General features: G+C 57.0%; 1 protein-coding gene and 1 long non-coding RNA gene across 6 annotated transcripts in view; one reads left to right on the top strand and one right to left on the bottom strand.

The window, feature by feature from the left end:
* Positions 1–652: 652 nt before the first annotated feature.
* GRIN1 (glutamate ionotropic receptor NMDA type subunit 1) overlaps positions 653–22,956 on the top strand; it is a 38,107-nt gene continuing 15,803 nt past the window's right edge. For 3 of the 5 annotated variants that reach the window (XM_059865274.1, XM_059865273.1, XM_059865275.1), the window contains exons 1-12: positions 653–910; positions 4,427–4,561; positions 11,695–11,871; positions 16,916–17,016; positions 17,488–17,609; positions 17,975–18,149; positions 19,486–19,630; positions 19,723–19,806; positions 20,958–21,093; positions 21,955–22,082; positions 22,264–22,428; positions 22,677–22,795. In XM_059865274.1, coding sequence (XP_059721257.1) covers positions 653–910; positions 4,427–4,561; positions 11,695–11,871; positions 16,916–17,016; positions 17,488–17,609; positions 17,975–18,149; positions 19,486–19,630; positions 19,723–19,806; positions 20,958–21,093; positions 21,955–22,082; positions 22,264–22,428; positions 22,677–22,795 — 1,745 coding nt within the window. Of the gene's footprint in view, positions 911–4,426; positions 4,562–11,694; positions 11,872–16,915; positions 17,017–17,487; positions 17,610–17,974; positions 18,150–19,485; positions 19,631–19,722; positions 19,807–20,957; positions 21,094–21,954; positions 22,083–22,263; positions 22,429–22,676; positions 22,796–22,956 lie in introns of those variants that run through there. The other 2 variants (XM_059865272.1, XM_059865271.1) reach the window with 1 other exon arrangement.
* On the bottom strand, positions 4,123–13,771 carry LOC132337112 (uncharacterized). Its single transcript, XR_009489068.1, has 2 exons — positions 12,757–13,771; positions 4,123–11,850 (listed from the first exon to the last, which is right to left on the bottom strand). It is a non-coding gene; the product is annotated as an uncharacterized LOC132337112 (long non-coding RNA).

Raw genomic sequence — 22,956 nt, forward strand, 5'->3', positions numbered from 1 at the left:
ATGTCACACACAGCTGTGCCCAGGCAGAGCTGAGGAAGTGTGCTATTCAGAGGTGCTGCATAGCTGGGAATATTGCCGTGGAGAACAAACCCACGGACCGTGTCTTATCCCAAGTCCCTGGTTTGCTGAATGCCCAGTGTGCCCGTGCCTTCCGAGGCACCGGCAATGCCCTGATCCGGAAAGGGCACTGCAGGTGAAAAGGGCGGAGCGGGACCCCCAGAGCTCAGTCCCGCACCCCCCGCACAAACGACTCTAGCAGGAGGTGCGGGACGCATCTGCACGGGGACAGCGGGACCCGCGCCCCGCCAGCGGTGCCACCGACCCCGCAGCGACCCCGCACAACCCGCAGGAGGGGAGGGGGGGTTCTGCCGCAGCGCCCGGGGCGGGCGGGGGTCCCGGGGGCGGGCCGGGGCGGGCGCTGCGGCAGCGCGGGGCGGGCGGGGCGGGGCGGAGAGGCGGCGGCGGCGCGGGCGCTTCAGCACCGGGGAGAGCGCCCGGCAGCGCCCGCAGCGCCCGCAACGCCCGCGCCGAGCGCCGGGCACGGCCCGGGGGCCGAGCCCGATGGGGCCGCGCTGAGCCGGGCGGGCAGCCCGCGGGGCGGGCGGGTGGGCGGGGGGCGCGGGGGGCCCGGCGGGCTCCGGGCCACCCGTGGATGAGCACCATGCGGCTGCTGCTGCTCGCCCTCCTCTTCTCCTCGTCCTTCGCCCGCGCCGGCTGCGACCCTAAGATCGTCAATATCGGCGCGGTGCTGAGCACCAAGAAGCACGAGCAGATCTTCCGCGAGGCGGTAAACCAGGCCAACAAGCGGCACGGCACCTGGAAGCTCCAGCTCAACGCCACCTCCGTCACCCACAAGCCCAACGCCATCCAGATGGCCCTGTCCGTCTGCGAGGACCTCATCTCCAGCCAGGTACCCCGGGACGGCGACCCCCTCCCCTTCCCGGCCCCGGCGGGACCCGAGCCGCCGCCCCCGCGGCCACCCCCCCGCGACCCCGCGGTGCCCCCGGGCCGAGCCGAGCCGAGCCGAGCCGAGCCGAGCCGAGCCGAGCCGAGCCGAGCCGAGCCGTGCGGGGTCTGCCCGGGCCCGGGGCGCGCTGCCCGCATTGCAGCCTTTATGTAAGCGCGGCCGGCTGCGCGCTCCGGGCACCCCCGGGCACCCCCGGGCACCCGCACACAGCCCCGGCACTACGGGCACCCACAGACACCGAGGGGGAACAATCGTGCACCCACAGACACCCAGCGGGAACAACCGGGCACCCACAGACACCCTGGGGCACACACTGGCACCTGCACGGCCCCCAGGCACATGCAGGCTCGCACACATCGCCCGGGGCATGCAGGGCCACCTGCAACGCCCACCCGGTACACACATGAGCTCACACACTCGCCTCAGAGCACACACAGGCTCACACACACACACGCCCCAGGGTGCACATGGGCATCACACGCCCCGGGCACACACGGCCTCACACCAGCACTCCGGGGCACACAGGGGCACCCCCACAGCCCACCCCTCATGGCACACAGCGATCACACACGCACTCTGGGGTGCACACAAGCACCCACACGCACACCAGGGCACACATGGGCTCACACACGAAGCCCAGGCAGGCACAGACTCACACACGAAGTCTGAGCACATAAAAACGAACACAGACACAGCCCTTGAGCACACAGAGACTCACACATGAAGCTCAGGCTCACACAGGCTCACACACATACCAGGGCACACACAGACTCACACACACCCCCTGGGCACACACAGGCCCCCATGCCCTGGGTTGTGCACATACATGCCCACCCCACGCTGTGCATACACAGCAATGTGCACACACGCCTACACCCCACACAGGCACCACGGGCACACACAGAGCCAGGTGTGAGCACACATGGGCACCCCCAAACTGGGGGGACATGTAGGCAGAGGGAACATCGTGTGTGCACAGACTGTGCCCTCACACACATGTCAGAATGCCCACGGGCTGTGCTCCATGTGCACACATTCCATGCACACATTCCATGAACACACACACTCCATGTGCACACACACACACACATACACATGCCATGTGCACGCTGCACTGCTGTGCAAACATGGGCTCACACGCAACACGTCTGCACTTGTGCCAGCGTGCACAGCTGCTGTGACACGTGGACACTCACAACTGTGTGAGGGACCTGGCACACCCACTGCCACACGCACACCCAGGACACGGGCACACACGGCTCGGGGTGCAGACACACAGGCATGGCACGCACAGACACAAAGACCCAGAGTGCACACCTGCACAGACACAGACACACAGACACAGGGACATACAGACACAGGACACACAGACACATAGACACACGGACACACAGGCACACGGACACGCAGGCACACAGACCCAGGGTGAACACACAGACTCGGTGTGTACTGTGTGTGACTGTGCACACGAGCACAGAACGCTCCTCCCTCCTATGCCCACGGGCCACACTCAGCGTACCTTTGGGTGCAGCCCGAGCCCTTGGTGCTGGCGGGGGCAGCCTGGGGTACCCCGGGCAGCCCTGGCCCGGCATCTCCACCTCCCTGCGTGTGCCCTCGGTGCAGAGCCCGGCTAACCCCCCCAGGCCGTCAGTCCGGGCCATCCGGGCACGGGCGGGCAGGTACAGACCCCCCCCCCACTCCAGCACACCCCGCACCCGCGGAAGGTCCGCGTGGGCCCGCGCAGATGGGAACGCGCCCCCGAACTGCGCGAACGGAGCCTCAGCCGCCCCAGGGCGCGGGGAAACGCGTGTGCGCAGCCGGGCACACCCGGCCAGCGGGGCAGGGGGCTGGAGGGGCCGCGTGGGGCAGAGCTGACCCTTTGCAGCTCAGCCTCCCGCCGTGCAGGTGCAGGGTAGCTAGGGCAGCCCCGGGGAAGTGGCCAGGCCGGGCAGCGCCGGCTCTCGCCGCCGTCCCCGGGCAGCAGGGGAGGCTCAGCCTGAGCCGAGGCTCCATTCAACGCTGCCGGCCGATGGATGCTCCTGGCCGTGCCCCCTCCCCGCCTTGTCCCCGCGCACCGTGGGGACGGGCACAGCCGTGCGAGGGCAGTGCGGCCGGGGCGCGCAGGGGCCGCGGCTGCGCTGGGCTCGGGGTGCCCGCTCTGTCCGACACCCCGGGGGCTGTCCCGGCTCTCGTTCCCCGCTCGCTCGCGCCGTGCCCGAGCGGGAGCTGCGAGGCACAGCAGGAGCTGGCAGCCCGCGCACCCAAAATGGCTCCTGCCATGCGCCACGGCACGAACCGAGCCCCGCACGGCCCCGCAGCCGCCCCAAGCCTGCTCCTGCCCCAGCGCCCTGCCCCGCCCTACTGGTGCGGGTCCTCACCCCCTGTGTCACACCGGGCACCTCTGCCCAGGGCATCCCCTCCTGCTGCATCCCCAGGACCTTCCCAACCTTTTCTCTAGCAATTTCTCCCTACTCCCAGGGAGGCTCTCCAGCCCCCGACCCAGCGTCCTCTACGCCCTCAATTTACTCCCTCCCAATGCCAAGCAGGATCCTCCTCCCAGAGGAGGATCCTCTCCTCGCAGACCCCAGAGCCCCTTCCTTAGGCGGGCTCCATCCTCCTCTCCTGTCCTGGCAATCTGTCAGTCCTGCCTGGGCGCTGGGCACGTCCTGGGGTTTGGGCAGATGCTTGGAGAAGGAAGAGTTATTTCCTCCAGACATCAAAGTCCTTGCACTGATTCGCCCTAGCTGGAGACCTGTCACCAGCTGGGGACATTCCTTGTGCTGTGCAAGGGCATTGGTGTAATAAAGGATCCCCAGGGAGTACCCAGCTCCTTCCTCTCCCTTTGACACAAAGTAGGATCCTGCTGGAGACCAAATCCCAGCCCTGCTGTAACAGCAGAATTTTGCCGAGATCCTCCTCTCGCATTTTGGTATAGCCCAGATCCTCGGGCGAGGGCAGCTGCCGGCTCCCGCCCCCGCCCTGCGGGCTCTGCCATTCCCGTGTGCCCAGGGCCAGATGGCTGATGCGCTCCCTGGCTCCGCGCTCCCGCTCCCGCCGTAGTCCCAGCTGACCACTTTGTTCTTAATGGTCCTCAGAGGGGAATTACAACCGAGTATTAAATGTGTGGTTAAAGAAATCGCATTACACAGTGCGACTGGAAGGGAGATGCTTCCCTTTAATCTGCAATCCATGGAAGTTATTAGTTTAGCGAGTGGAGCGCCTGGGCACGGCATTCCATTAGGACGGAACCCTGAGCAGAGCCATCTCCTCCAGCCGCGGCACAGCACCCCTGGCTCCCAGCACAGCCCCTGCTTCCCCATTCCGAGCCATTGCAATGCCATTGTCCTGTTAACATGGGGCTGTTTAGCATTGCAGAAAAAAAAAGGGGAAAAAAAATCACTCTTGACTGCCGTTGCGCTCCCGTGAAATAATGTTTGTGTCGTGTATCCTGTCCTGCAGGTCTATGCAATATTAGTTAGTCACCCTCCTGCTCCCAACGATCACCTAACACCAACACCTGTATCATACACAGCTGGCTTCTACAGGATCCCTGTCATTGGTCTGACAACACGCATGTCTATATACTCTGATAAGGTAACTGATGCATGCTTCTGCTCTGGTACCTCATACATGTGCTGAAAATCGGCAGTGCCCGGCAGGAGGGCTCATGATGTCTGCACTCTCTGTGTCTGTCCATCCACCCTCTCCAGCCCAGCCTGCAGCTCCCTCTCTCTCTCTCTCTCTCTCTATCCCCTGCATTCCAGGGTACATCATTTTTTTGCAGCTGCCAGTGCTGACCTACTTAGTCCCGGATGATTTCTGCAGCTCTGCTCTGCCAGGCTGCCGGGCTCACGGCTCTCCAGCCAGGGCAGAGGCACAGGCTGGCTCCTGCCCTGCTCTCTGCGCCAGCCAGGGGCTCCTGGGGGCTCAGGGGGCCTGGGAGGGCCAGAGGATCCTGTCAGAGCCTGCACATTGGGCAGGATCTCTCTGGGGCCGGGAGGTTGTTTGGTTGCATTCACTGCTCTGGGTTTGTGGGATATTGGTAGGGGAGATAACAGAATATCCTGAAGCTTCACATGGCATTCAGTCTGGTCAGCACTCAAGACAGAGGCTCAGATTCCAGTGTCTCAGTTGTCCCTGTGGGAACTCAGAGACTTCCAGGCTGGATGAGGTCCTGGGCAATGAGGTGCTGCCCTGGCTCTCAGCTCACAGCCCGTTTGGCAAACACCTAAAGCCGTAGGAAAGGCAAAAGGAGGAGCTGAGGAGAGCCAGGCCTTCCAAATGCCATTGCAGGATTTCATCCAGCACATGAGCTCAGTGGGTGAGATCGAGCCTGCTTCGAAACACGAATCAGCCTTTGCTTGGAAAATGTGAATATTCACAAATGTAAATGTTCAGTGCAAAAATAGTCACTCCACCTACATGGTAAATAAAGTCAAATTTCAGGAGGAGGAGCAGAAGCTTCCAGAAAGGCACCAGCAGCACTGCTTGGCTGGAGCAGCAGCAGCAGATTTTGGCATCTCCCAGAAGGGAAGCCATGGCAGGGTGGTCAGCAAGCCAGGATGGTGATGGTGGCTGGCAGGGTTGGGGACCTGCACACCCTGCTGGGGTCCCACCAGACGTGGTTAGATGGAAAGGGATGGCAGCAGAGCTGGCAGAGCAGGCAGGAAGTGTTCAGGGGGGATTTGCTTTTTGCTGCTCTGGGGAGGAGATAGATCTGACAGGGATGTCACTGGGAGGGTCCTTGCCACAGGGCCCACGATGGCAGCAAGAGGGGACCCTGCACCTCCTCTCTGCTCCATCTCTGCAGGGCTGTGCCCAGTAAAGCAGCCCTGCCCTCCTGTGCTGCCCTGGAGTGCTCACACCCAGGGCTGACCCTGTCCTCTCCTGCCATTCTTGCCCTTTTTAAAACCTGTTTTCTGCAGAGCAGCCTCATAACCTCCACCTGGCTCCCTTCAGGGCTGGGGGAGACACCCAGAGTGGTGACCCAGTGTGCTGGCAGGGAGATGCTCTCCAGGGAATATCTGGGGTGTTGAGCAGGTTCAGGGGTGCACCTGCCTGGCAGAGGCTGGGCAGGGAGCCCAGGCTGCCCACCCCACACCCCTCAGAGTGCTCCTGCCTGGCTGGCATCGTGCTCAGCCTCCTGCCCACCAAGGCTTGGAGCTCTGCGAAGAGCAGGAGCTGCGGGCAGGAGATGGAGCTGCGGGCAGGGACTGGGTAGAGGAACAAAGGAAGTTTGGACTGTAGAGGGTACAGCAAAGATGGGAGTGGAGTGAGGGACAGAGGGGTGTGGAGCTGTGGGACAGGACAGTGGAAGGTACTGCACACCCCATGCAGGACAGGCTGCCTGGTGACGCAGGGATATTCAGCTGTTCCCTTTTTGGTTTCCAGTGATCAGCTTGCTTTCTTTTTTGTTTTAATTCAGGAAATTATATCTTTCAGCTTAGTTTCTATGGAAACAAGCTTGTAGGATCACTTTTTATGTACGCCCCTAATTGGTTTTGGAGGCATCAGACAATTTTAGCTGAATTTCACAGGGGGTTGAATTTGGGTTAATTTTGGTCCTCTCAAGGCTACCGGGGGAGGAAAGGTGTGGGCCTCAGCATGGACAGGTTTGCCCAGAACCTTTTGATGCTCTCACAGCATCTCCAGTCAGGTACAGTGGTCCATGAGCTGTACCAGTCTTTCAGCAAAGATACCCAAGGGAAGTGAGTTTTACTGTCCCAGTATCTAACCATTTGTTCTAGAATTAATATTGCAGTTATCAGGCAGAGCACTCTGGCTTGGCCTCCTTGGACATCTCATGAAATCACGAGCTGCTCCTCGACTAAGGCCCTCTCATCACCCAGCACTGGGGAGGGGTCTCTGGGATCCATCACCTCTGAGGGAGGTCAGCAGGGAGCTGGGGGAGAGAGGCACTCTCAAGGTAAAGGCAGGAGAGTGATTCCCATCACTGTGGTGTCCGTGGCTATGGAGAGCCCTCCAGGGAGATCTCATGGGCTGAGCATTGCAAAAATCCCCCTCTGACTTTCCCTCAGTGCTTCTCTCCCCCACAGGCCACTGGGGGTGTTTCTCTCTGCTCTGCATCTCAGCTGGAACAAACGAGCTGACACTGACATCCTGGCACCACAAAAAGTGTGAGCTGACACCGAGTGTGAGAGCAGAGCTGGGGATGCACAGCTCAGGAAGGTCTGTGCCCTTCAAGACCACCACGTGGCACCTGTGGGGCTGGAGGGACACCCTGGCTGCTGAGCCCCTCACCACCCCACAGCAGATTATTGCAGCAGAGGAACAGGGAGATAAATTAATAAATTAATAAATTAATAAATTAATAAATTATGAGACCTGCTCTGCTGCTGGAGGAGTTGGAAAATGGAGTTTAGACATGCTGCAATTGGAGAGCTTCTTCAGTTCCAGCACTTTGCCCTGGTGGTTGAGTGAGGTGTGTCTCTCTCTCCAACCAGGGGATGGATTTCCCTCTGGGATAGATTTCCCTCTGGCTCCTGCTCCCAGTGGAACCATTCCAGGCCCTCACAGGGCTTGTTCACTGCAAAGGTTTTCTGCTTTACTACTGTCTCACTGGCAGCCCATGCTCAGCAGGAGCCCTGTTAGGGCTGGGAAGGTGCAGGTGGGGACAAAAGTGGCTTTTGTTGATCAAGGTCAGGGTCAGTACTCCTTCACTGGCACCCACAGGTGATGACTGGAGAAGCTGCTTGGAGCAGCACAGAGATGTTTGTCCTGGGAGTGGGGAGCACAGGTCAGCAGGGCAGGAGAACCCTCAGCAGGGCAGGAGAACCCTCAGGAGGGCAGGAGAACCCTCAGCAGGGCAGGAGAACCCTCAGGAGGGCAGGAAAACCTCAGGAGGGCAGCCTGGAATGTGCAGGCCAGGGAAGTGGAGAGATGGCCTGATGGAGCCCCCACAGGGCAGCAGATCCCCACGGGCTCTGATTCCAGCTGGGAGCAGGACAGAGCAGCCCCACAGCCCCACAGTGGCCCTGCCCTTTCCTTCCTCCGTGCACTGCAGGGGAAGGCAGAGAGTGCACTTTAGTCTGAGCTCTGCCCCAAAATCCCTCCCTGCACTCGTCTGAGCTGTCTCAGAGCTACCTCAGCTCCCTCCCACCTCCACAGCTGTCATGTGGGGCAGTGGGCAGGCTCCCTCCATGGAAACACTGGCCAACACTTCTTTCTCATGGCCAGGTGGTGAATTTTACCAGATTTCCAGGAGCCCTACAGATTGGGATCTCTGAAAGCTCTTTGGAATTCCCTAGGCAGCTCAGCTGGGGGATGCATTGCTAGAAGGGGGGCTGAACCCACTGCCAGGTAATGAAGCAAAGGCACATTGCTCCCTTCAGCCTGCAGGAAAAATCCCTGCCCCCAGCTTGGGGTGAGCCCCTGGGCAGGCAGGAGTGCAGAAGGTCACAAACCCTTCGCTCATGACACTCTGCAAGGCCCTGATGGGACACCCAGGCACTGCCTGCTGGCCCCCAGCCATGCCCTTTCCCCTGTGGGCAAAACCCCCATGCCAAGGCACCCCCAGTGCCCTCCCCCAGCTCAGAGCATGCTGCAGGCTGTGCACAGGAGTGCAGCACCCAGCACCCATGCAGGGGGGATGCACTCCTATGCTTCCTGTAGGGGCAGGGTCACAGCTGTGCATGCTCAGTCTGTGCTCTCTCACACTCTCTCACACACACACACACACACACACACACACAATCATCTGCTCTAACAGCTCCTCTCTGTATGGGCTCAAATCAGATATTTGCAGTTCTCAAGTCCTGACCCCACACAGAATCATCACACAATCCCAGACTGGTTTGGGTTAGAAGTGACCTCAAAGCCCATCCCACCCCACCCCTGCCATGGCAGGGACACCTCCCAGTGTCCCAGGCTGCTCCCAGCCCTGTCCAGCCTGGCCTTGGGCACTGCCAGGGATCCAGGGGCAGCCACAGCTGCTCTGGGCACCCTATGCCAGGGCCTGCCCACCGTGCCAGGAAATATCCCCAGCCTCCCAACCCTGGTCCCTCTGGTGCTTTTTGGCTCCAGCCCCTGGGTTCCTGATGAGCTTGAGCACTGGATTTCAGCCCAGCCTGTGTTTGCTGCCCTTTTGCAGAGCTAGAATGAAGTGGGGGAGCACAGGGCTGAGCTCTGAGGTGTGGGTGGGCTGCAAGGAATTTTGGGGTTGCTGTGAGCCATTGCCATGGTCCCACTCCGGCCCTGGCTGGCAGCAGGCACACTCAGAGCAGAGCAAGGGGTGAGTATTCTACAAAGCACCCACAAGGCCAGTGTGGGTTTGCACTGAGGAGCAGGTTTTGCTGTGCGCCTGATCCGAGGGGAGGGAGTGATGAGAGCCCCAAGTTCAAGGGCTGGAGCAGCACCAGGAGCACAGCTGGTGCAGCTGAGTGAGCCCACCAGCTGGGCTGGCTGTCTCACAGGGGCTCTGCTAAAAGCCACAGGTCTTTTTTAACAGGTATTTGCCAAAAAATGGGCTAATTAGGGTGCATAAATCACTGCCCCCATCCTCTGCAGTGCAGCCCATGTGTCTATGCCCAGCAGAGCTCTGTGCTGAGTTTCAGGGGAGGTGACAGGGACCTGGGGGATGTCACTGTGTGTGCTGGGGTAGGGGGTATCAAATCACACCAAGCTGGATCCTCACCTGCCTCTGCACAGCACAAGCTGCCCATGTGAACCTCTGGGGGACTCTGGTCATTTTTCTGCCAATCTTTGGCCCTTGCAAAGATTGCTCAGGAGTCCCAGGTGCTTCAAAAGCTGTGCCAGACCATGAGTGCTCATCCCGAGATCTCAGCTCAGCACTTGACATGAATTTTTCTTCATTATCCTATTTGAAAACCACAGTTCAGGGATCCAGGTGCGGAGCTACCACCAGAGTCTGTCCATGAGCCTATTGACACCACCTCAGAAAGCAAATTTGTCTGGACTGTTAAACCAAGTTGCCCCCCAACAACCTTGCAGTATTTTTTTCCTCTGAACCCAATGATATGTATTTACAATTCTTAAGAAAGCCATGATTGGTTAAACATCATTTTTGCAAGCTGGTTGGGAAGCTAGAAAGTAATTTGATGCAAAATATGGACATTTCTAAGATTTTTTCATTTGAAAAGGGGATTGAAAGAATTTTCATAGATATTTTAACCTGTGTTTCTCTAATTTCTTTTTTTTAGTATTGTCTTTTCTGTTATTTTTTCAGCTCTTTTCTCTCTTCTGATTTTTTTCCCATTTTCAGTTTCACTTTCCCTGGATTTCCTTAAACCAATTAAAAATGCTCAGGGGTTTAAAATTCAAAATGCTTAGACCCAGGTGGTGTGTCCCTGGCCCAGGCTGTGCAGCTGGACCTGGAAATTCCTGGGCATCTCTGCTGACTGCAAAGAGCTCTTGCACACTGAGTTAGTGTGGGCACCATGGTTGTCTTTCCATTGTTTGTCCCTGTGGGGCTTTTTCCCAATCCCATGGGTTTATGGGGTGAGCTGCTCTTCCTGTAACTCCAATGTTTGTATCAGTCATACTCTGAGAGTCTTGTTGGGGCTCTCCTGGTTTATTTCCTCCTCTGGTTAAACATCCACCCTCCTCCTCAGTGTCTTAGGTTCAGGAAATGTTCCCAGTGCTGTGGTGGCTCTGCTGCTCCCATGTTCCCCTGGGCTGGGCTGGGGCAGGGACCTGCTGAGCCTGTGCAGGGAGCCCTGAGCACAGCAGGGAGTTTGGATCCTTTTCTACACATTTCATGGTCTGGTCTGACGTTATCCCTGTGTGGAGTGTGAGGAAGAGGATTTATCTGGTGTGTCTGTTCCTCCTGTGTGTATCCATGAGGGCCAGAATACCTTTTCCTTCCCAGTGTGTATTACTTTGGCCCATTCAGGACATTTCTGACCCATTCTGGGCCTGGTCTCTCTGGATGAGCAGGTCTGGACAAGACCTGTTTGGTTCAGACAACCATCTCAGCCTTAGAGAAAGAAATATTATGGTGCTTTATTTTTGTCCTCTCTAGTTCTGGCTCCTGCCTCCCTCCAGCATGTAGCTGGGCTGTCAAGCAGGGTCCATGCTGAGCATGAGCACTTTCACTTCCTAATATTTGAGTCTAGGGCTTTTTGGACAAGCTGCATTTGTTTGAAAGCTCCAGCTTTTGGTCTGATTGCTCCCCTAAGAGCAGTGTACTTAATTAAGCTGGAATTGCTATTGCACAATCACCCAACCATACCGATGCAAGCAGAAAGGTTTGCTGGGGCACGGGTCCAGAGCTGCCTCCTCTGCCTGCTGCTGCAGAACAGGCTGACCTAGAAACAGCCAGGGACCACGTTATAAAACTGCCTTTCTGAACTTCTGCCGTGGCACATGACGAGCACGCAGCTGCCTGTACCTGCCTCTTGCCTTCTGAAGGGAATTCTGCTTTTTGATGCCATTGTCTGGTAATCATTTAAAAGGTCAAGAGGCAAGGCTATATTTGCACTGAACACTGCTGGTCATTCATGGCTCGATAGGCTTTTCTTCTCTGTGCATTTATGGAGCACAAAGCAGAAACCCCTCTTTGCCATACCCTGGTTTAACCACAGAGAGCTGCAAAGTCACATCCAGGGTTTGCTTCCCAGCTAGAAGGAAGGATGCAGGTCCCAGAGGTTAGCTCAAGGTGTGCATCCCAGAATGGATCCCTGTCCCTGTCCCTGCAAACGTGGCTGACAGCCCCACAGTCTGTGTTGAGCTCTTGTTCTCCCTTGCAGAGCATCCACCTGTCCTTTTTGCGCACGGTCCCACCCTACTCTCACCAGGCCAACGTCTGGTTTGAGATGATGAGAGTCTTCAACTGGAACCACGTCATCCTGATAGTCAGCGACGACCACGAGGGTCGTGCTGCACAGAAGAAGCTGGAGACCCTCCTGGAGGAGAAAGAGTCCAAGGTCAGTTCCTGAACATTGTCTTGTAGCTTTGTTTAAGCAACAACAACGAATCTAGAAGTCTTGGGCTGTTGTATGTATGTAGATTTCTGTATGTAAAACACCTTTTCTTTCCATTGTAACATGGCTAACATGCTTAAAGCATCAACAGTGTCTGACTAGTACCTGACAGAACTTTGTACTTTATTCATTTCACTTGCTTTGCCATGGTCAAAATCTCCTACGTGTAAATCGACTACAAAATGAAGGGAAGGATAACCTGGAGCTCTGCAAATGCCTTGCCCGAGTTTCCCACCCAAGGAGAGGACCAGTCGCTCAGTGTAGGGAAGCACCTGCCCCAGTGCAGCCACCCCGGGGCCAGGCAGAGCCAGCAGTGCCAAACCCACCCCACAAAGCAGCTTCTGAATTGGCCATGGGGGCTGAGCTCGGTGCCTGGGAGGGGCAGCGGGGCTCTGATCCTCTGGGTAGCGCTGTGGGCCCGTTCCCATCTCATCGAAGCACACCCAAACGCTGCTTTCCTGACACCCCATGCATGGCAGGGCCGGGTGTGGGACCTCGTCCTGCTCTCAGGGCCAGGGGAGCAGGGAGGGAGGCAGGGCAGGGGGGACAGAGCACAGACCTGCAGCCTGGAGGGAAAGGACTGAACAAGTGCTCAAGGCCAGCACAGAAGGAGAGCACAGGAAGCTGTGCCTGCAGTCTGGAAGGCAAGGAAACACCTCCTGTCCTATGGGAGGGAGTCCCAGCACGTCCTCTCTCCGGGGGAGGGTGAGGGCCCCTTCGGATGGGCAGAGCCTGAGTTCATCCAGTCTCCAGCAGCATCAGGGCAGGCACCCATTTGGGGATGTTCCCTCCCAGGCAGGGACCCCAGTCTGCTCTCTGCAGCCTCACCTGCAGCTGCTAGACCTTTGGCAGTCTCTCAGCTGTTGAGATGTGGCTATGGATGCTTCTTGGGGTTGGAGTTGGTGGCCGAGCTGAGAGATGGGACCCTGAGACTGCTCTGCTCTTCATCACCTCCCTGGAGGTACAACTGCCGCAGGGGTGCAGGCTGGCACAAACCACACTGACCAACAGACTCCTGATTATGGCAGTGATTTTCAAAAAGTTTCATCCTTGCTGCCTCCCAGGCTGTCTCAAGGCATTGATGTTCCACCAGCCACAGAGGGATCCTCCTGCCTCCAAGGGCAGCTTCCCACTTGGTAACAGCAGGACAGTATTTTTCTCCAAAGCCTCTTCCCAGCACAAAGCCCTTCATACAAGGAGAGCCATTGTCAGTCTCTCTCCCTCCTCTTGCATCTTTTGAATTCCACTTTCTGTTTTCCTGTAGTTCCCGTGCATCCCATTCTGCTGTTCCCTCTCATGCCTCCACTCCCATTTGCCCCATGTGGTGCTCCCAGGCACGGAGTGCATTTCTTCTTCAGCCTGCCCACCCTGCAGGAAAGCCTTTGAGAGCTTGAAAGATGGGGAGGGAGGGTCTGTCCTCAGACTTTTTGCACTGCAGCTACCACGTCTTGGAGTCCCTTGACAGCCCCTGGGCTGCTGCAGGTGCTCGAGCCTCTCTCCAGCCTGGAGCACCTGCTCTGTCCCAGCAGGTCGCCTTGTCTTCTCTTTGTGGTGTGCCACTGCATCTTGTTTCTTTTTCCTTTGACAAAAGGTCAGACAGACTGGTCTGACTGGTCTTGCAGGTGGCAGATACCCCGCTGGGGCTTTCCTGTCTTCCTCCACCTCTTCTTTCCAATCTCTCTTCTGATCTCTGGTGTGCTGGCTCCTTTCATGCCATGAGGTTGTACCATGGGCCCCCTCCCCAGCCTCTCCAAGGGCAGCCTGGGCCCTGGGGAGGGAGCAGGCTGGAGACCTGATCTCAACCTCTTCAAGCCTTAGATCACAGTCCCTGAGGACATGGAGGACCTGCCCAGGGTCAGAGATTCACCTGCCATCTGGGGTCTTGCTTTGGGGCATGGCTTTGCCCCAGGGTCTGTGCCAGCCCCGTGTGCCATCCAGGCACCACTGTGTGGGTCTGCAGCTCCAGAAGCACCCTGAGCCCAGAACCCCGGCCATGCTGGCCAGCCCTGGAGTGCCCCATGGGCTGGCCTTGTCCTGGGGCTGTCTGCAGCAACCCTCAGCTTGGAGCTGCTCCACCCAGCACAGCTCTGCTCGTTCATGGGGCTAGGAAGGAAGTGCTGGACACTGAAACCAGAGCTTGGGTCAGAGGTGGCAGGTCCCTACTGTGCTGCCTGCCTTTCTCTGGGACAGTGGCCTTCATGAAAGTGGCAAATTTTTGAGTGATTGCAGGAGCACGTGATGGAAAAGGAACTTCTGATTTGTCAATCCCTGTGTGAAACGTGAAGACCAGAGAAGGGCTGCAGGACCACATGGAAAAATGGGAAAAAGAGGATTACTAGTGTAGCTCTGGAAACAGAGCTAGTGACAGGGAGAGGTGACATGGGGCCAGCATTTTTGTACTGAAGACTCTGCTGACCAGCCTGGGCCAGCACATCCCAGGAATTTCTGGTTGGTGGCTGCAGCATGGATGACCAAGTTTTTGGCTACATTGACAGTGCCTGGGGAGAAGTGACCAGCCTTGCCTGATTGGAGAACATTCCTGCTGTCCTGCTGCATCTCTGGCCTCCTTGTAGCAGTCATTACTCCAGGGCTCCCTGCAGGCCCAGCAGAAGCCCCTGCAGAAATTCCCATTTTGGGAGTCATCAGAAATGAAGGCATAGCTGGGCTCCAAGCAGATCTTGCCTCTTCACATACTGTTCCTTGCCAGGACCCAATTTCTTTAAGCAATGAAAAACCTGTCAGGCTGCGTCCAAGGGGAAGAAAGGAAAGTCACACAGCTGCATGGAAAGGAGACCTGGCAAGATGTCCTGCCAAAGACTGGCCTGAATGCTCAGGAAAAGGCCAGCTAATTAGTTTGGAAAGCAAGATGAAGAGCAATCTGTCTGTCTGAGGAGCAGCCTGGGAGCATGGACCCCCGCTCCTGGCAGGGATCCATTGCCATCAGGCTCTGGAGGAATGGAGATGAGAGTAGAGCTGTGTCCCACACCCCATGTACGCAGATCAGGGATGCTCAGCTGGGGCAGGGTCAAGGACAAGATGTCCCACTATGTCCCACCAAAAGCTGCCAAGCCCTCTCCTGAAGGCACCGTCAGGTTGCTGTCCTGGCCCCAGGGGCTGCTCCCAGGAGGTGCCAGGGCTCTGTGCAGGCTGCTGCAGGGGCAGGGCTCTGAGCAGAGGCTCTGGGCCCTCAGCAAAATGCCTGCCCGAGAGGAAACCTCCAGCAGTGGCTGCCCTGCCCTGGGCTCCTCTGGGGCCAGGCAGCACCAGCAGCTGAGGCAGCAGAGCAGGGGAGGAGAAGGATCTCTGCTCCAGCCCCATCTCTCCGGGGTCAATGCAGCCCTGAGCCCCCTGGCATGCTCCAGCCAGCAGCATGGAGACCACCCAGCAGTGAGCCCGACCAGCCACACTTAGGGCCAGCCCTGGTCTCAGGTAGCTGCACCTCCCAGGGTCACCCATGCAGAGCCATGAGGTGCCCTGGGCCCTCCTCAGGGACCAGGTAAAAGCTGCAATGCCATCCCATGTTCACCATTGCTTCATATTGCCATGCTTTGAGCCAACATGGGACCTAGAGAACTTTATCTTTCTCTTTTGGATGTCAACAGAGCTCAGGAAGCTGCTCCCTCCTTTCAGGGGGTGAGAGGTTCAGCTGAGATGCTTCACTTTGTGTGGACTCTGTGAGGATGGACAGGACTGTAATGCTGCTAGTGATGCTAGTAATGCTAATACTCTTAACTGTAACAGTTTGCCTTTATCCAGCACTTTCCGTACACAACATTTTGTCCTTTACTTCCACAGTAATTCCATGGAAACCCCACCACTTAGGCCCTTAGATTCTTTCTGAGCTTAAGATAAAACTTCCTTGCTGAAGAATCCCCCAGTCCCTCAAGGGAAAATGCAACTGCATCGCACCAGCTGTGCCACTCAGGCTCTGCTCTCAGATTGCTCCATGACACTCCGTGAGAGCTGAGGCACAATCTCTCCTGATAGTGGTTTTTGCGAGCTCCAGCGTTATAGAGACCCTTTAGCAAACAGTGGAGGAGGAGGTGGATGTTGGATTGCTTTACTACACGTCATTTTCAACTGTTTATAATATTCTTCTGTGTCTACATATTTTCTCTGTGCACATTATTCATCAGAGTAAAAAAAGGAACTATGAAAACCTCGACCAACTTTCCTATGACAACAAGCGAGGACCCAAGGTATATATGCATGGAAATGCACGCCGCCCACCAACCTAACTAGCAAATGAAAAATAGCCACAGCCAACAGAAAAATAAATAAAAAAAAAAAGAGAAAAAAAAAAAAGAGAAAGAGAAAAAAAGAAAAGAAAAGAAAGAAAAAAAAAAATCCATGACTATGTTTCTTGGTAGCACGTTTTTATGTTGAGATAGTTTGGTTTGGACTTGAGAATGGAAACTTAGCCAGCTGACCCTGGAAGGATTTCTTTTTGAAACATGCATGTGAACCAGTAATTAACTTGCAAGTTCTTTTTTTTTTTTTTTTTTTGAAAAGTTGAACCAACCCCCTTTCCTCCCCAAAGGAAACAGTTCCTTGGTGTAAGTTGCTCACTTTGATTCCCAAAGGTTAACCCTGTGCAATATGTTTTTTTCATTTCCCATGTTTTTGAAAAACAACACTCGTTTGAGTTTTCAATTGCATTTCAAAACCTTTTTCTCTTTCCTGTACAATGCACGCCTCTTTTTGGGTCTTGATTGACTTCAGTTTGCATGCACAGTGCAAAAAAAAAAAAAAAAAAAAAAAAAAACCACCAACCAAAAAGCCAAAACCTTAAAAGAAAAAGGAAGGAAGGAAGGAAAGAAAGAAAAGAAAGAAAGGAAAGAAAAAGAAAAACATAACTATAACCAATCTTATTTAGCGGACTTTTGTGCAGTTTAATGAATTCTCTTGACCCTTTTCTAGATAGCATGGCTCTCACCACCAGTCCTGGGGCTCACTCACTAACCAGCTTTGCTCACACTCATCACAGGCTGAGAAAGTGCTTCAGTTTGACCCTGGGACCAAAAATGTGACAGCGCTGCTGCTGGAGGCGAAGGAGCTGGAGGCCAGGGTCATCATCCTCTCTGCCAGGTGAGGCCACGCTGCCCCTTCCCCTCCCTGCTCTGATTTCCTCTCTCCCAGCGCTGCCCAGTGCTGGAGTCAGTGGATTTGGGGTTTGACAGCCTTCCGAGGAGCCTGAGAGCCCCCACAGACAGCTCCTGTCCCGGGCAGCCGAGGGTACTGGGGGTGCTGCCGGCCGGGCAGGGACAGTCCCCGGCGTGGCTGCCGTGCCCGGCTGCGCTGCAGGAGCAGCCCCGGTCACCGACGGAGTGTCCTGGTCCCGCTGGAAGGAGGGCAGCCCGACGATCCCCAGCCTCCAGCACGATGGGCAGGTGTGCAGGTGCTCAGCAGCGCCGGGAGCTGTGGGATCAGGCGATGCTGAGAGCAAGGGTCCCATTGCACCGAGGATTTAGCCATTGCCCCGCAGTCGGAGGCACCTGGGGCGGCACCGCCGCATCCTCGGCTCCGGAGCCCCATGGCCGGTCCCTTGTGTCGTTGCAGCGAGGATGACGCGGCCACGGTGTACAGATCAGCAGCCATGCTCAACATGACGGGCTCGGGCTACGTGTGGCTGGTGGGGGAGCGGGAGATCTCGGGCAATGCCCTGCGCTACGCCCCGGACGGTAGGCACCTCCCGGGCCCCGAGGCGGCGGGGATCAGCGGCGCTGCCCTCCCCGGCACCCCTCGGGCTGCGGATCGCGGTGCCGTGCTGGCCCCGAGCGGAGGGTCCCGCACTCTGCTCCTTCCGCCTGCGTGGGGACCCGGCATCGGCCACCCTGGGCTGCCGCTCCCCGAATCCGTGTCACTGCGGCTTGACAAGCTGCCTGTCACCCGGGAAGGCTTGGGCAGGGCCCTGGGGATGGAGTTCGGGGTGCCGGGGTGCCAGCCCGTAGCCATGTGCTCGCCGTCCCAAGAGCTGGGCACGGGATTGGCGCTGGAGCAGTCGGCGATCCCGGGGAAGCTGAGCGCCTCCCCTGTGCCGCGGCAGGAGTGATCGGCTTGCAGCTCATCAACGGCAAGAACGAGTCAGCCCACATCAGTGACGCTGTCGCCGTGGTGGCCCAGGCCGTGCATGACTTGTTCGAGAAGGAGAATATCACAGACCCACCGCGGGGCTGCGTGGGCAACACCAACATCTGGAAGACGGGACCCCTTTTTAAGAGGTATTGGGGGAAGGGTCCTGCTGGAGGGAGCAGAAGACCTGGTGGGGGAGAGCTGGAAAAGGTGGGAGCATGTGGAAAAGGTGCAGGAGGACATGGTGGCTTTGTTCAGGGCCACTAAAGCTTTGTGGCACAAGGCTGCCTGGATTGTCCTGCATGATTTGGATGTGAGGGCTGCATCACACCTAAATAACTCTCCCAGACACAGGCTCAGGCAATGGCACCCAGTTTTCCCAGGCTGTTTAGGCATCATCCTGGTGCCTGGCACCAATTCACCCTGTCAACCCATGCTACCCTGGGCAATGCCTAGACAGCTGGGATGTGTGGGCAGGGAATGACTCTAGGAGGAGAAGACTGGGGACCATGGCCTCCTCCAGTCTGGAGCTTAATTCCATGGGTGGAAGTGGGAGAGAGGGGGGTTCTGCCCAGTCAGGGTAGGGGGATATTTCTGTCCCATTTTATCTCAGTGCTGCTGACACATTTCCTACTGAGCATTCCAAGGGCTGTGGCATGGGTCCAGTGCTGCACGCAGGGCTTGGTGGCAGGAGCTGTCCATGCATGGGACAGGCTGCCCTTGGCTGTAGCAAATCCTGGTGCTGTGGATGTGGAGGTTGGAGTGTCACAGATGGTAGCATGTGCCTGTGGGAGCTGCTGCCAGGGCAGGGGGATGAGCAGGTCCTGCATGCGCTTCCAGACCCCAATTCCTGCATCACTGCAGCTGCTGGGGCCACAGGGGCTGGGCCTTGGTGCAGCAGCAGACCTGGGTTCTGTTGAGCATGAGACCTGCAAGGCCTGGAGATGGTTTTAGAGGCATTTCTGGCATCCCCTGCAGAGACAGTCTTTGGCATGAGTGAGTCAAAGATGTTCTTCACAAGTGGCTCAGGCAATCCCTCTGCTATCACCTTTCCTGGGTTTGGGGGCTGGTTCTCTCCTTGGTGGTGTTTGTGTGTGCCTGGGCCACTGGCCAGGCTGGGATGGGCAGATGCCAGGCACAGCACCAAAGCTGTAGCAACGGGCACACCTCCCAAGGAACCCCAGAAGAAAGTGTCCTTGGTGCTGTGGATGGATCATTCCAAAGGGAAGTGGGACTGATCTGGTGGAGAGCAAGGGACAATGACAGCAGATATGGCAGAGAACATTTGGGAAACAGATTCCATCCACCAGGAGGGGATGACCACAGGCCTATGAATAGACCATAGGTAGCCTTGGCTGGACTTGTACAGGGTAGTGAGCTATGGCAGGTAACTGAGAGGAAGCATTTGCCTTTCTGATGCCTTGTGAGGTGTCTCAGGAGCACGGCAGGTGTTCTAGGTTGTCCCAGCTGTGTTTCTCTCTCTAGGGTGTTGATGTCATCCAAGTACTCAGAAGGTGTCACCGGCCGGGTGGAGTTCAACGAGGACGGGGACAGGAAATTTGCCAACTACAGCATCATGAACCTGCAGAACCGGAAACTGGTCCAGGTTGGGATTTACAATGGCAGCAATGTACGTGCGGGCCTGGACTGGGTGGGGAGGGCTTGGCACGGGGTGTCCACCTTGGCCTCATGTCCATCTGCTTCCCCTGGGATCCATCTCAGGTCCTGACCAATGACAGGAAGATCATCTGGCCAGGTGGGGAAACTGAGAAACCTCAAGGCTATCAGATGTCAACCAAGTTGAAGGTAAGAGCAAATGGCATTAGGGGCAGAGCTTCTATGCTCTCTGCAGGCTGGGCAGTGACTTCATCTGCCTCCCACCTCCATGGCTGCTCTGCAGCTGGCAGCAGCATTTGCAAGGCCAGGAGTGGATATGGGAGAGAAATCTGGAGCATGTTCAAAGCACAACTTTCAGCTGGAGTAAATCTAGATAGGGCATCAGGCATCCTTGGGTTTGGAAAGAGACAGGTGGGAAGTGGATATGAGAGAAAACAGCATGGAAAGGTGGAGGAACAAGGTGCTCACCATTTCTCATGGGAGCCAGAGGACACCTGTCGCAGATTTGTGAGAAATACAAGGATGGGCTCCTTTGGCATGGCTTAGCTCTGTTGGACAGTGCAGAGACCAGGTGGAAACAGATCCAAAAGGAGATTAAACCTTCTTGTGAAGGGTGGGCGGATTGGTGGCTGCAAGGCTGAACTCTGGAAATCCCTGAGGAGCTGATGGCCAGAAGCTGGAGGTAACACTGGCAGAAGGTCCCACCAGTCTTGCTTTGCTTCTCATGCTCTTCCTCTAAGTGTCACTCAGCAGCCCCTTCAGTGACTGGATTCCACTTTAGTGACTGGACTCTGGCCAGGCTGATCTTACCAGTTTGACCATTCATTTGTTGCACTGTTCATTTGTCCTGCAAGGGAAATCCCATTCCCACTGGCAGCGTTGTCCCCACAGAGGTGCTATGGGTACGTTGTGATTGCTGCTTTTCTGAAAGGTCCAGGGCAGGACTGAAACACCTGCATTAATTTGGGGCACTGTCTGGAGCCACTTTCCAGGCACTAGTCCTGGCTGTGTCTCCCATCAGTCTCCTATTAGGGAAAGGGATTTTGAGGTTCAGCTGAAAGGGTCACATGAAGGAGGACACTCCTCACCTTGGGTGCAGGGAAAGCAAATATTCTTGGTGTTCATTTCAGCAATGATGTGTTAACAGTTGGATTTCATGATCTTAAAGGTCTTTTCCAGCGTAGAGGATTCTCTGATTCCACATGCCAAAGCTGCTGGGATGAGATGGCAGCTGGTGAGGGCACCACGGCTTGTGTGGGGAGGGCAGCCCAGCTCCCACCATGGGAATGTAGCTCTGGAGGGAAATACAGACCAGAGGGTGTTTGTGCTTCACCTCACAGATTGTGACCATCCACCAAGAGCCCTTTGTGTATGTGAAGCCCACTCAGGCAGATGGGACATGCAGGGAGGAATTCACCATCAATGGAGATCCTGTCAAAAAGGTCTTCTGCACTGGACCCAATGAGACCATCCCAGGTAACTGAGTCTGCTGGGGACTGCCATTCCAAGAAGGAGTCCCAGGGAGGGCGCTCAGTCACACAGGAGGCCCAGAGGATGAGGCACAGAGAGGTGAAGGCACAGCTGGCCCCCAGACACACCACGCCCCCCCGCCATCAGCTCAGCCTCACAGCAGTGCTGTGCAGGAGTTGGGCCCTGGGATCCAGGGGTTTGAGCCCAACAGACTCTTTCCCACTGTCTCTCTTCTGGATGGGCTCTAGGGCAGCTCTGAGGGAGTGCATCCTGAATTTCTGTCTCCTGACATGTTCCAGTTCTCTCTGCCTTGATCTCCAGCAGCAGCAAGGACCCTGAGGCACGTGCTGCACTGACACAGGACCAGTTTCAAACTCACACAGAAACTCTGTCAGGATCAGGAGTGAGCACCTGGTGTGGGGTGGGAGCTGCTCAGCATTGCCAGGCTTGCCCAAATCCACCTGAAGGGCATCCTCTTGGCTCATCCCACCTTCCTGTGCACAACATCCCCCCAGAGTTGTGTCCTGGGCTGTGTTCAGCCTGCTGGGCTCATGTCAGGACTCCTCCAGCACATGCACTGAGCCCTCTCCTTGCCCTTCAGTGGGGGGCAGCACCCCCTCTCAGCCCACCTCATGGGGACATGGCAAAGGAACCAGTGGGGACTCCTTTGTCCCCAGCCTGCCCACAGCCACAGTGCTGGAGGCAGTGTCAGAGGGTGGCCAGGCAGGTGGCCCTGAAGGATCACGTGGTTCCATCCCACATGGAGCCAGAGCCGTGGGGTGGCTGCTCTCCCTGGGGACAGGGGGATGCTGTGGGGGTCCCCGGCCTGGGCTGTCCCCACTCATGGCCCCTCTGTCCCTCCCCCAGGCCGTCCCACCGTGGCACTGTGCTGCTACGGCTTCTGCATCGACCTGCTCATCCGCCTGGCAGGCGTGATGAACTTCACCTACGAGGTTCACCTGGTGGCTGATGGTAAATTTGGTACCCAAGAGAGGGTGAGTTTGTGCAGCCTCTGATCTTTCTTTGCCTGTATCGTGTGTTGAAACACCCCCACGCCCTTCTCCTGAGCAGGGTGGGGTGGAAGGGCAATTCAGGATTCCTAAAATGTGCAGGGTCCTGGCTGGTGGGGGATGTGTGCCAGGGCAGGGGTCTGAGCCAGCCTTGGCTTCCTGGCAGGTGAACAACAGCAACAAGAAGGAGTGGAACGGGATGATGGGGGAGCTGCTGAGCGGCCAGGCTGACATGATTGTGGCTCCCCTTACCATCAACAACGAGCGGGCTCAGTACATTGAGTTCTCCAAGCCCTTCAAGTACCAGGGCCTCACCATCCTCGTGAAGAAGGTATGCTCTGGGTGGGAGCTTTTGTAGAGCACGGGAGGTGCCCGTCCCCAAGCCTGCAGTGCCCAGAGCAGCCCCTGCAAATTCCAGGCTCCAGGCTGCTGGTTTTAATGCAGGCTCTTGTCTGCACCAACCTGACCCTTCCTGAGCAACAGGAGCTTGGGGCAGGGCCTGGCCCCTGTGGGTCCCTCCGGGCAGGCAGGGTGCAGCTGGGGGGGTTGCCAGCACTGTTCCCTCTCTCCTGTGTGCAGGAAATCCCCCGCAGCACCCTGGACTCATTCATGCAGCCCTTCCAGAGCACGCTCTGGCTGCTGGTGGGGCTGTCTGTGCACGTGGTGGCAGTGATGTTGTACCTCTTAGACCGATTCAGGTGAGTGCACTTTGGGCCACTCGGGATCTGGAGGGGACAGGGAGGTGCTCCTGGGAACTGTCCTCTGGGTGCCTTGCTTGGGCATGTCTTGCAGCCCTTTGAGGGCTCTCACAGGGACTTGACCCACCTGCTCTGCCCCACCAGCCCTGGGCTGAGGCTCC

The sequence above is a fragment of the Haemorhous mexicanus genome, chromosome 21, assembly GCF_027477595.1.
Source record: "Haemorhous mexicanus isolate bHaeMex1 chromosome 21, bHaeMex1.pri, whole genome shotgun sequence".
NCBI lineage: Eukaryota > Metazoa > Chordata > Aves > Passeriformes > Fringillidae > Haemorhous > Haemorhous mexicanus.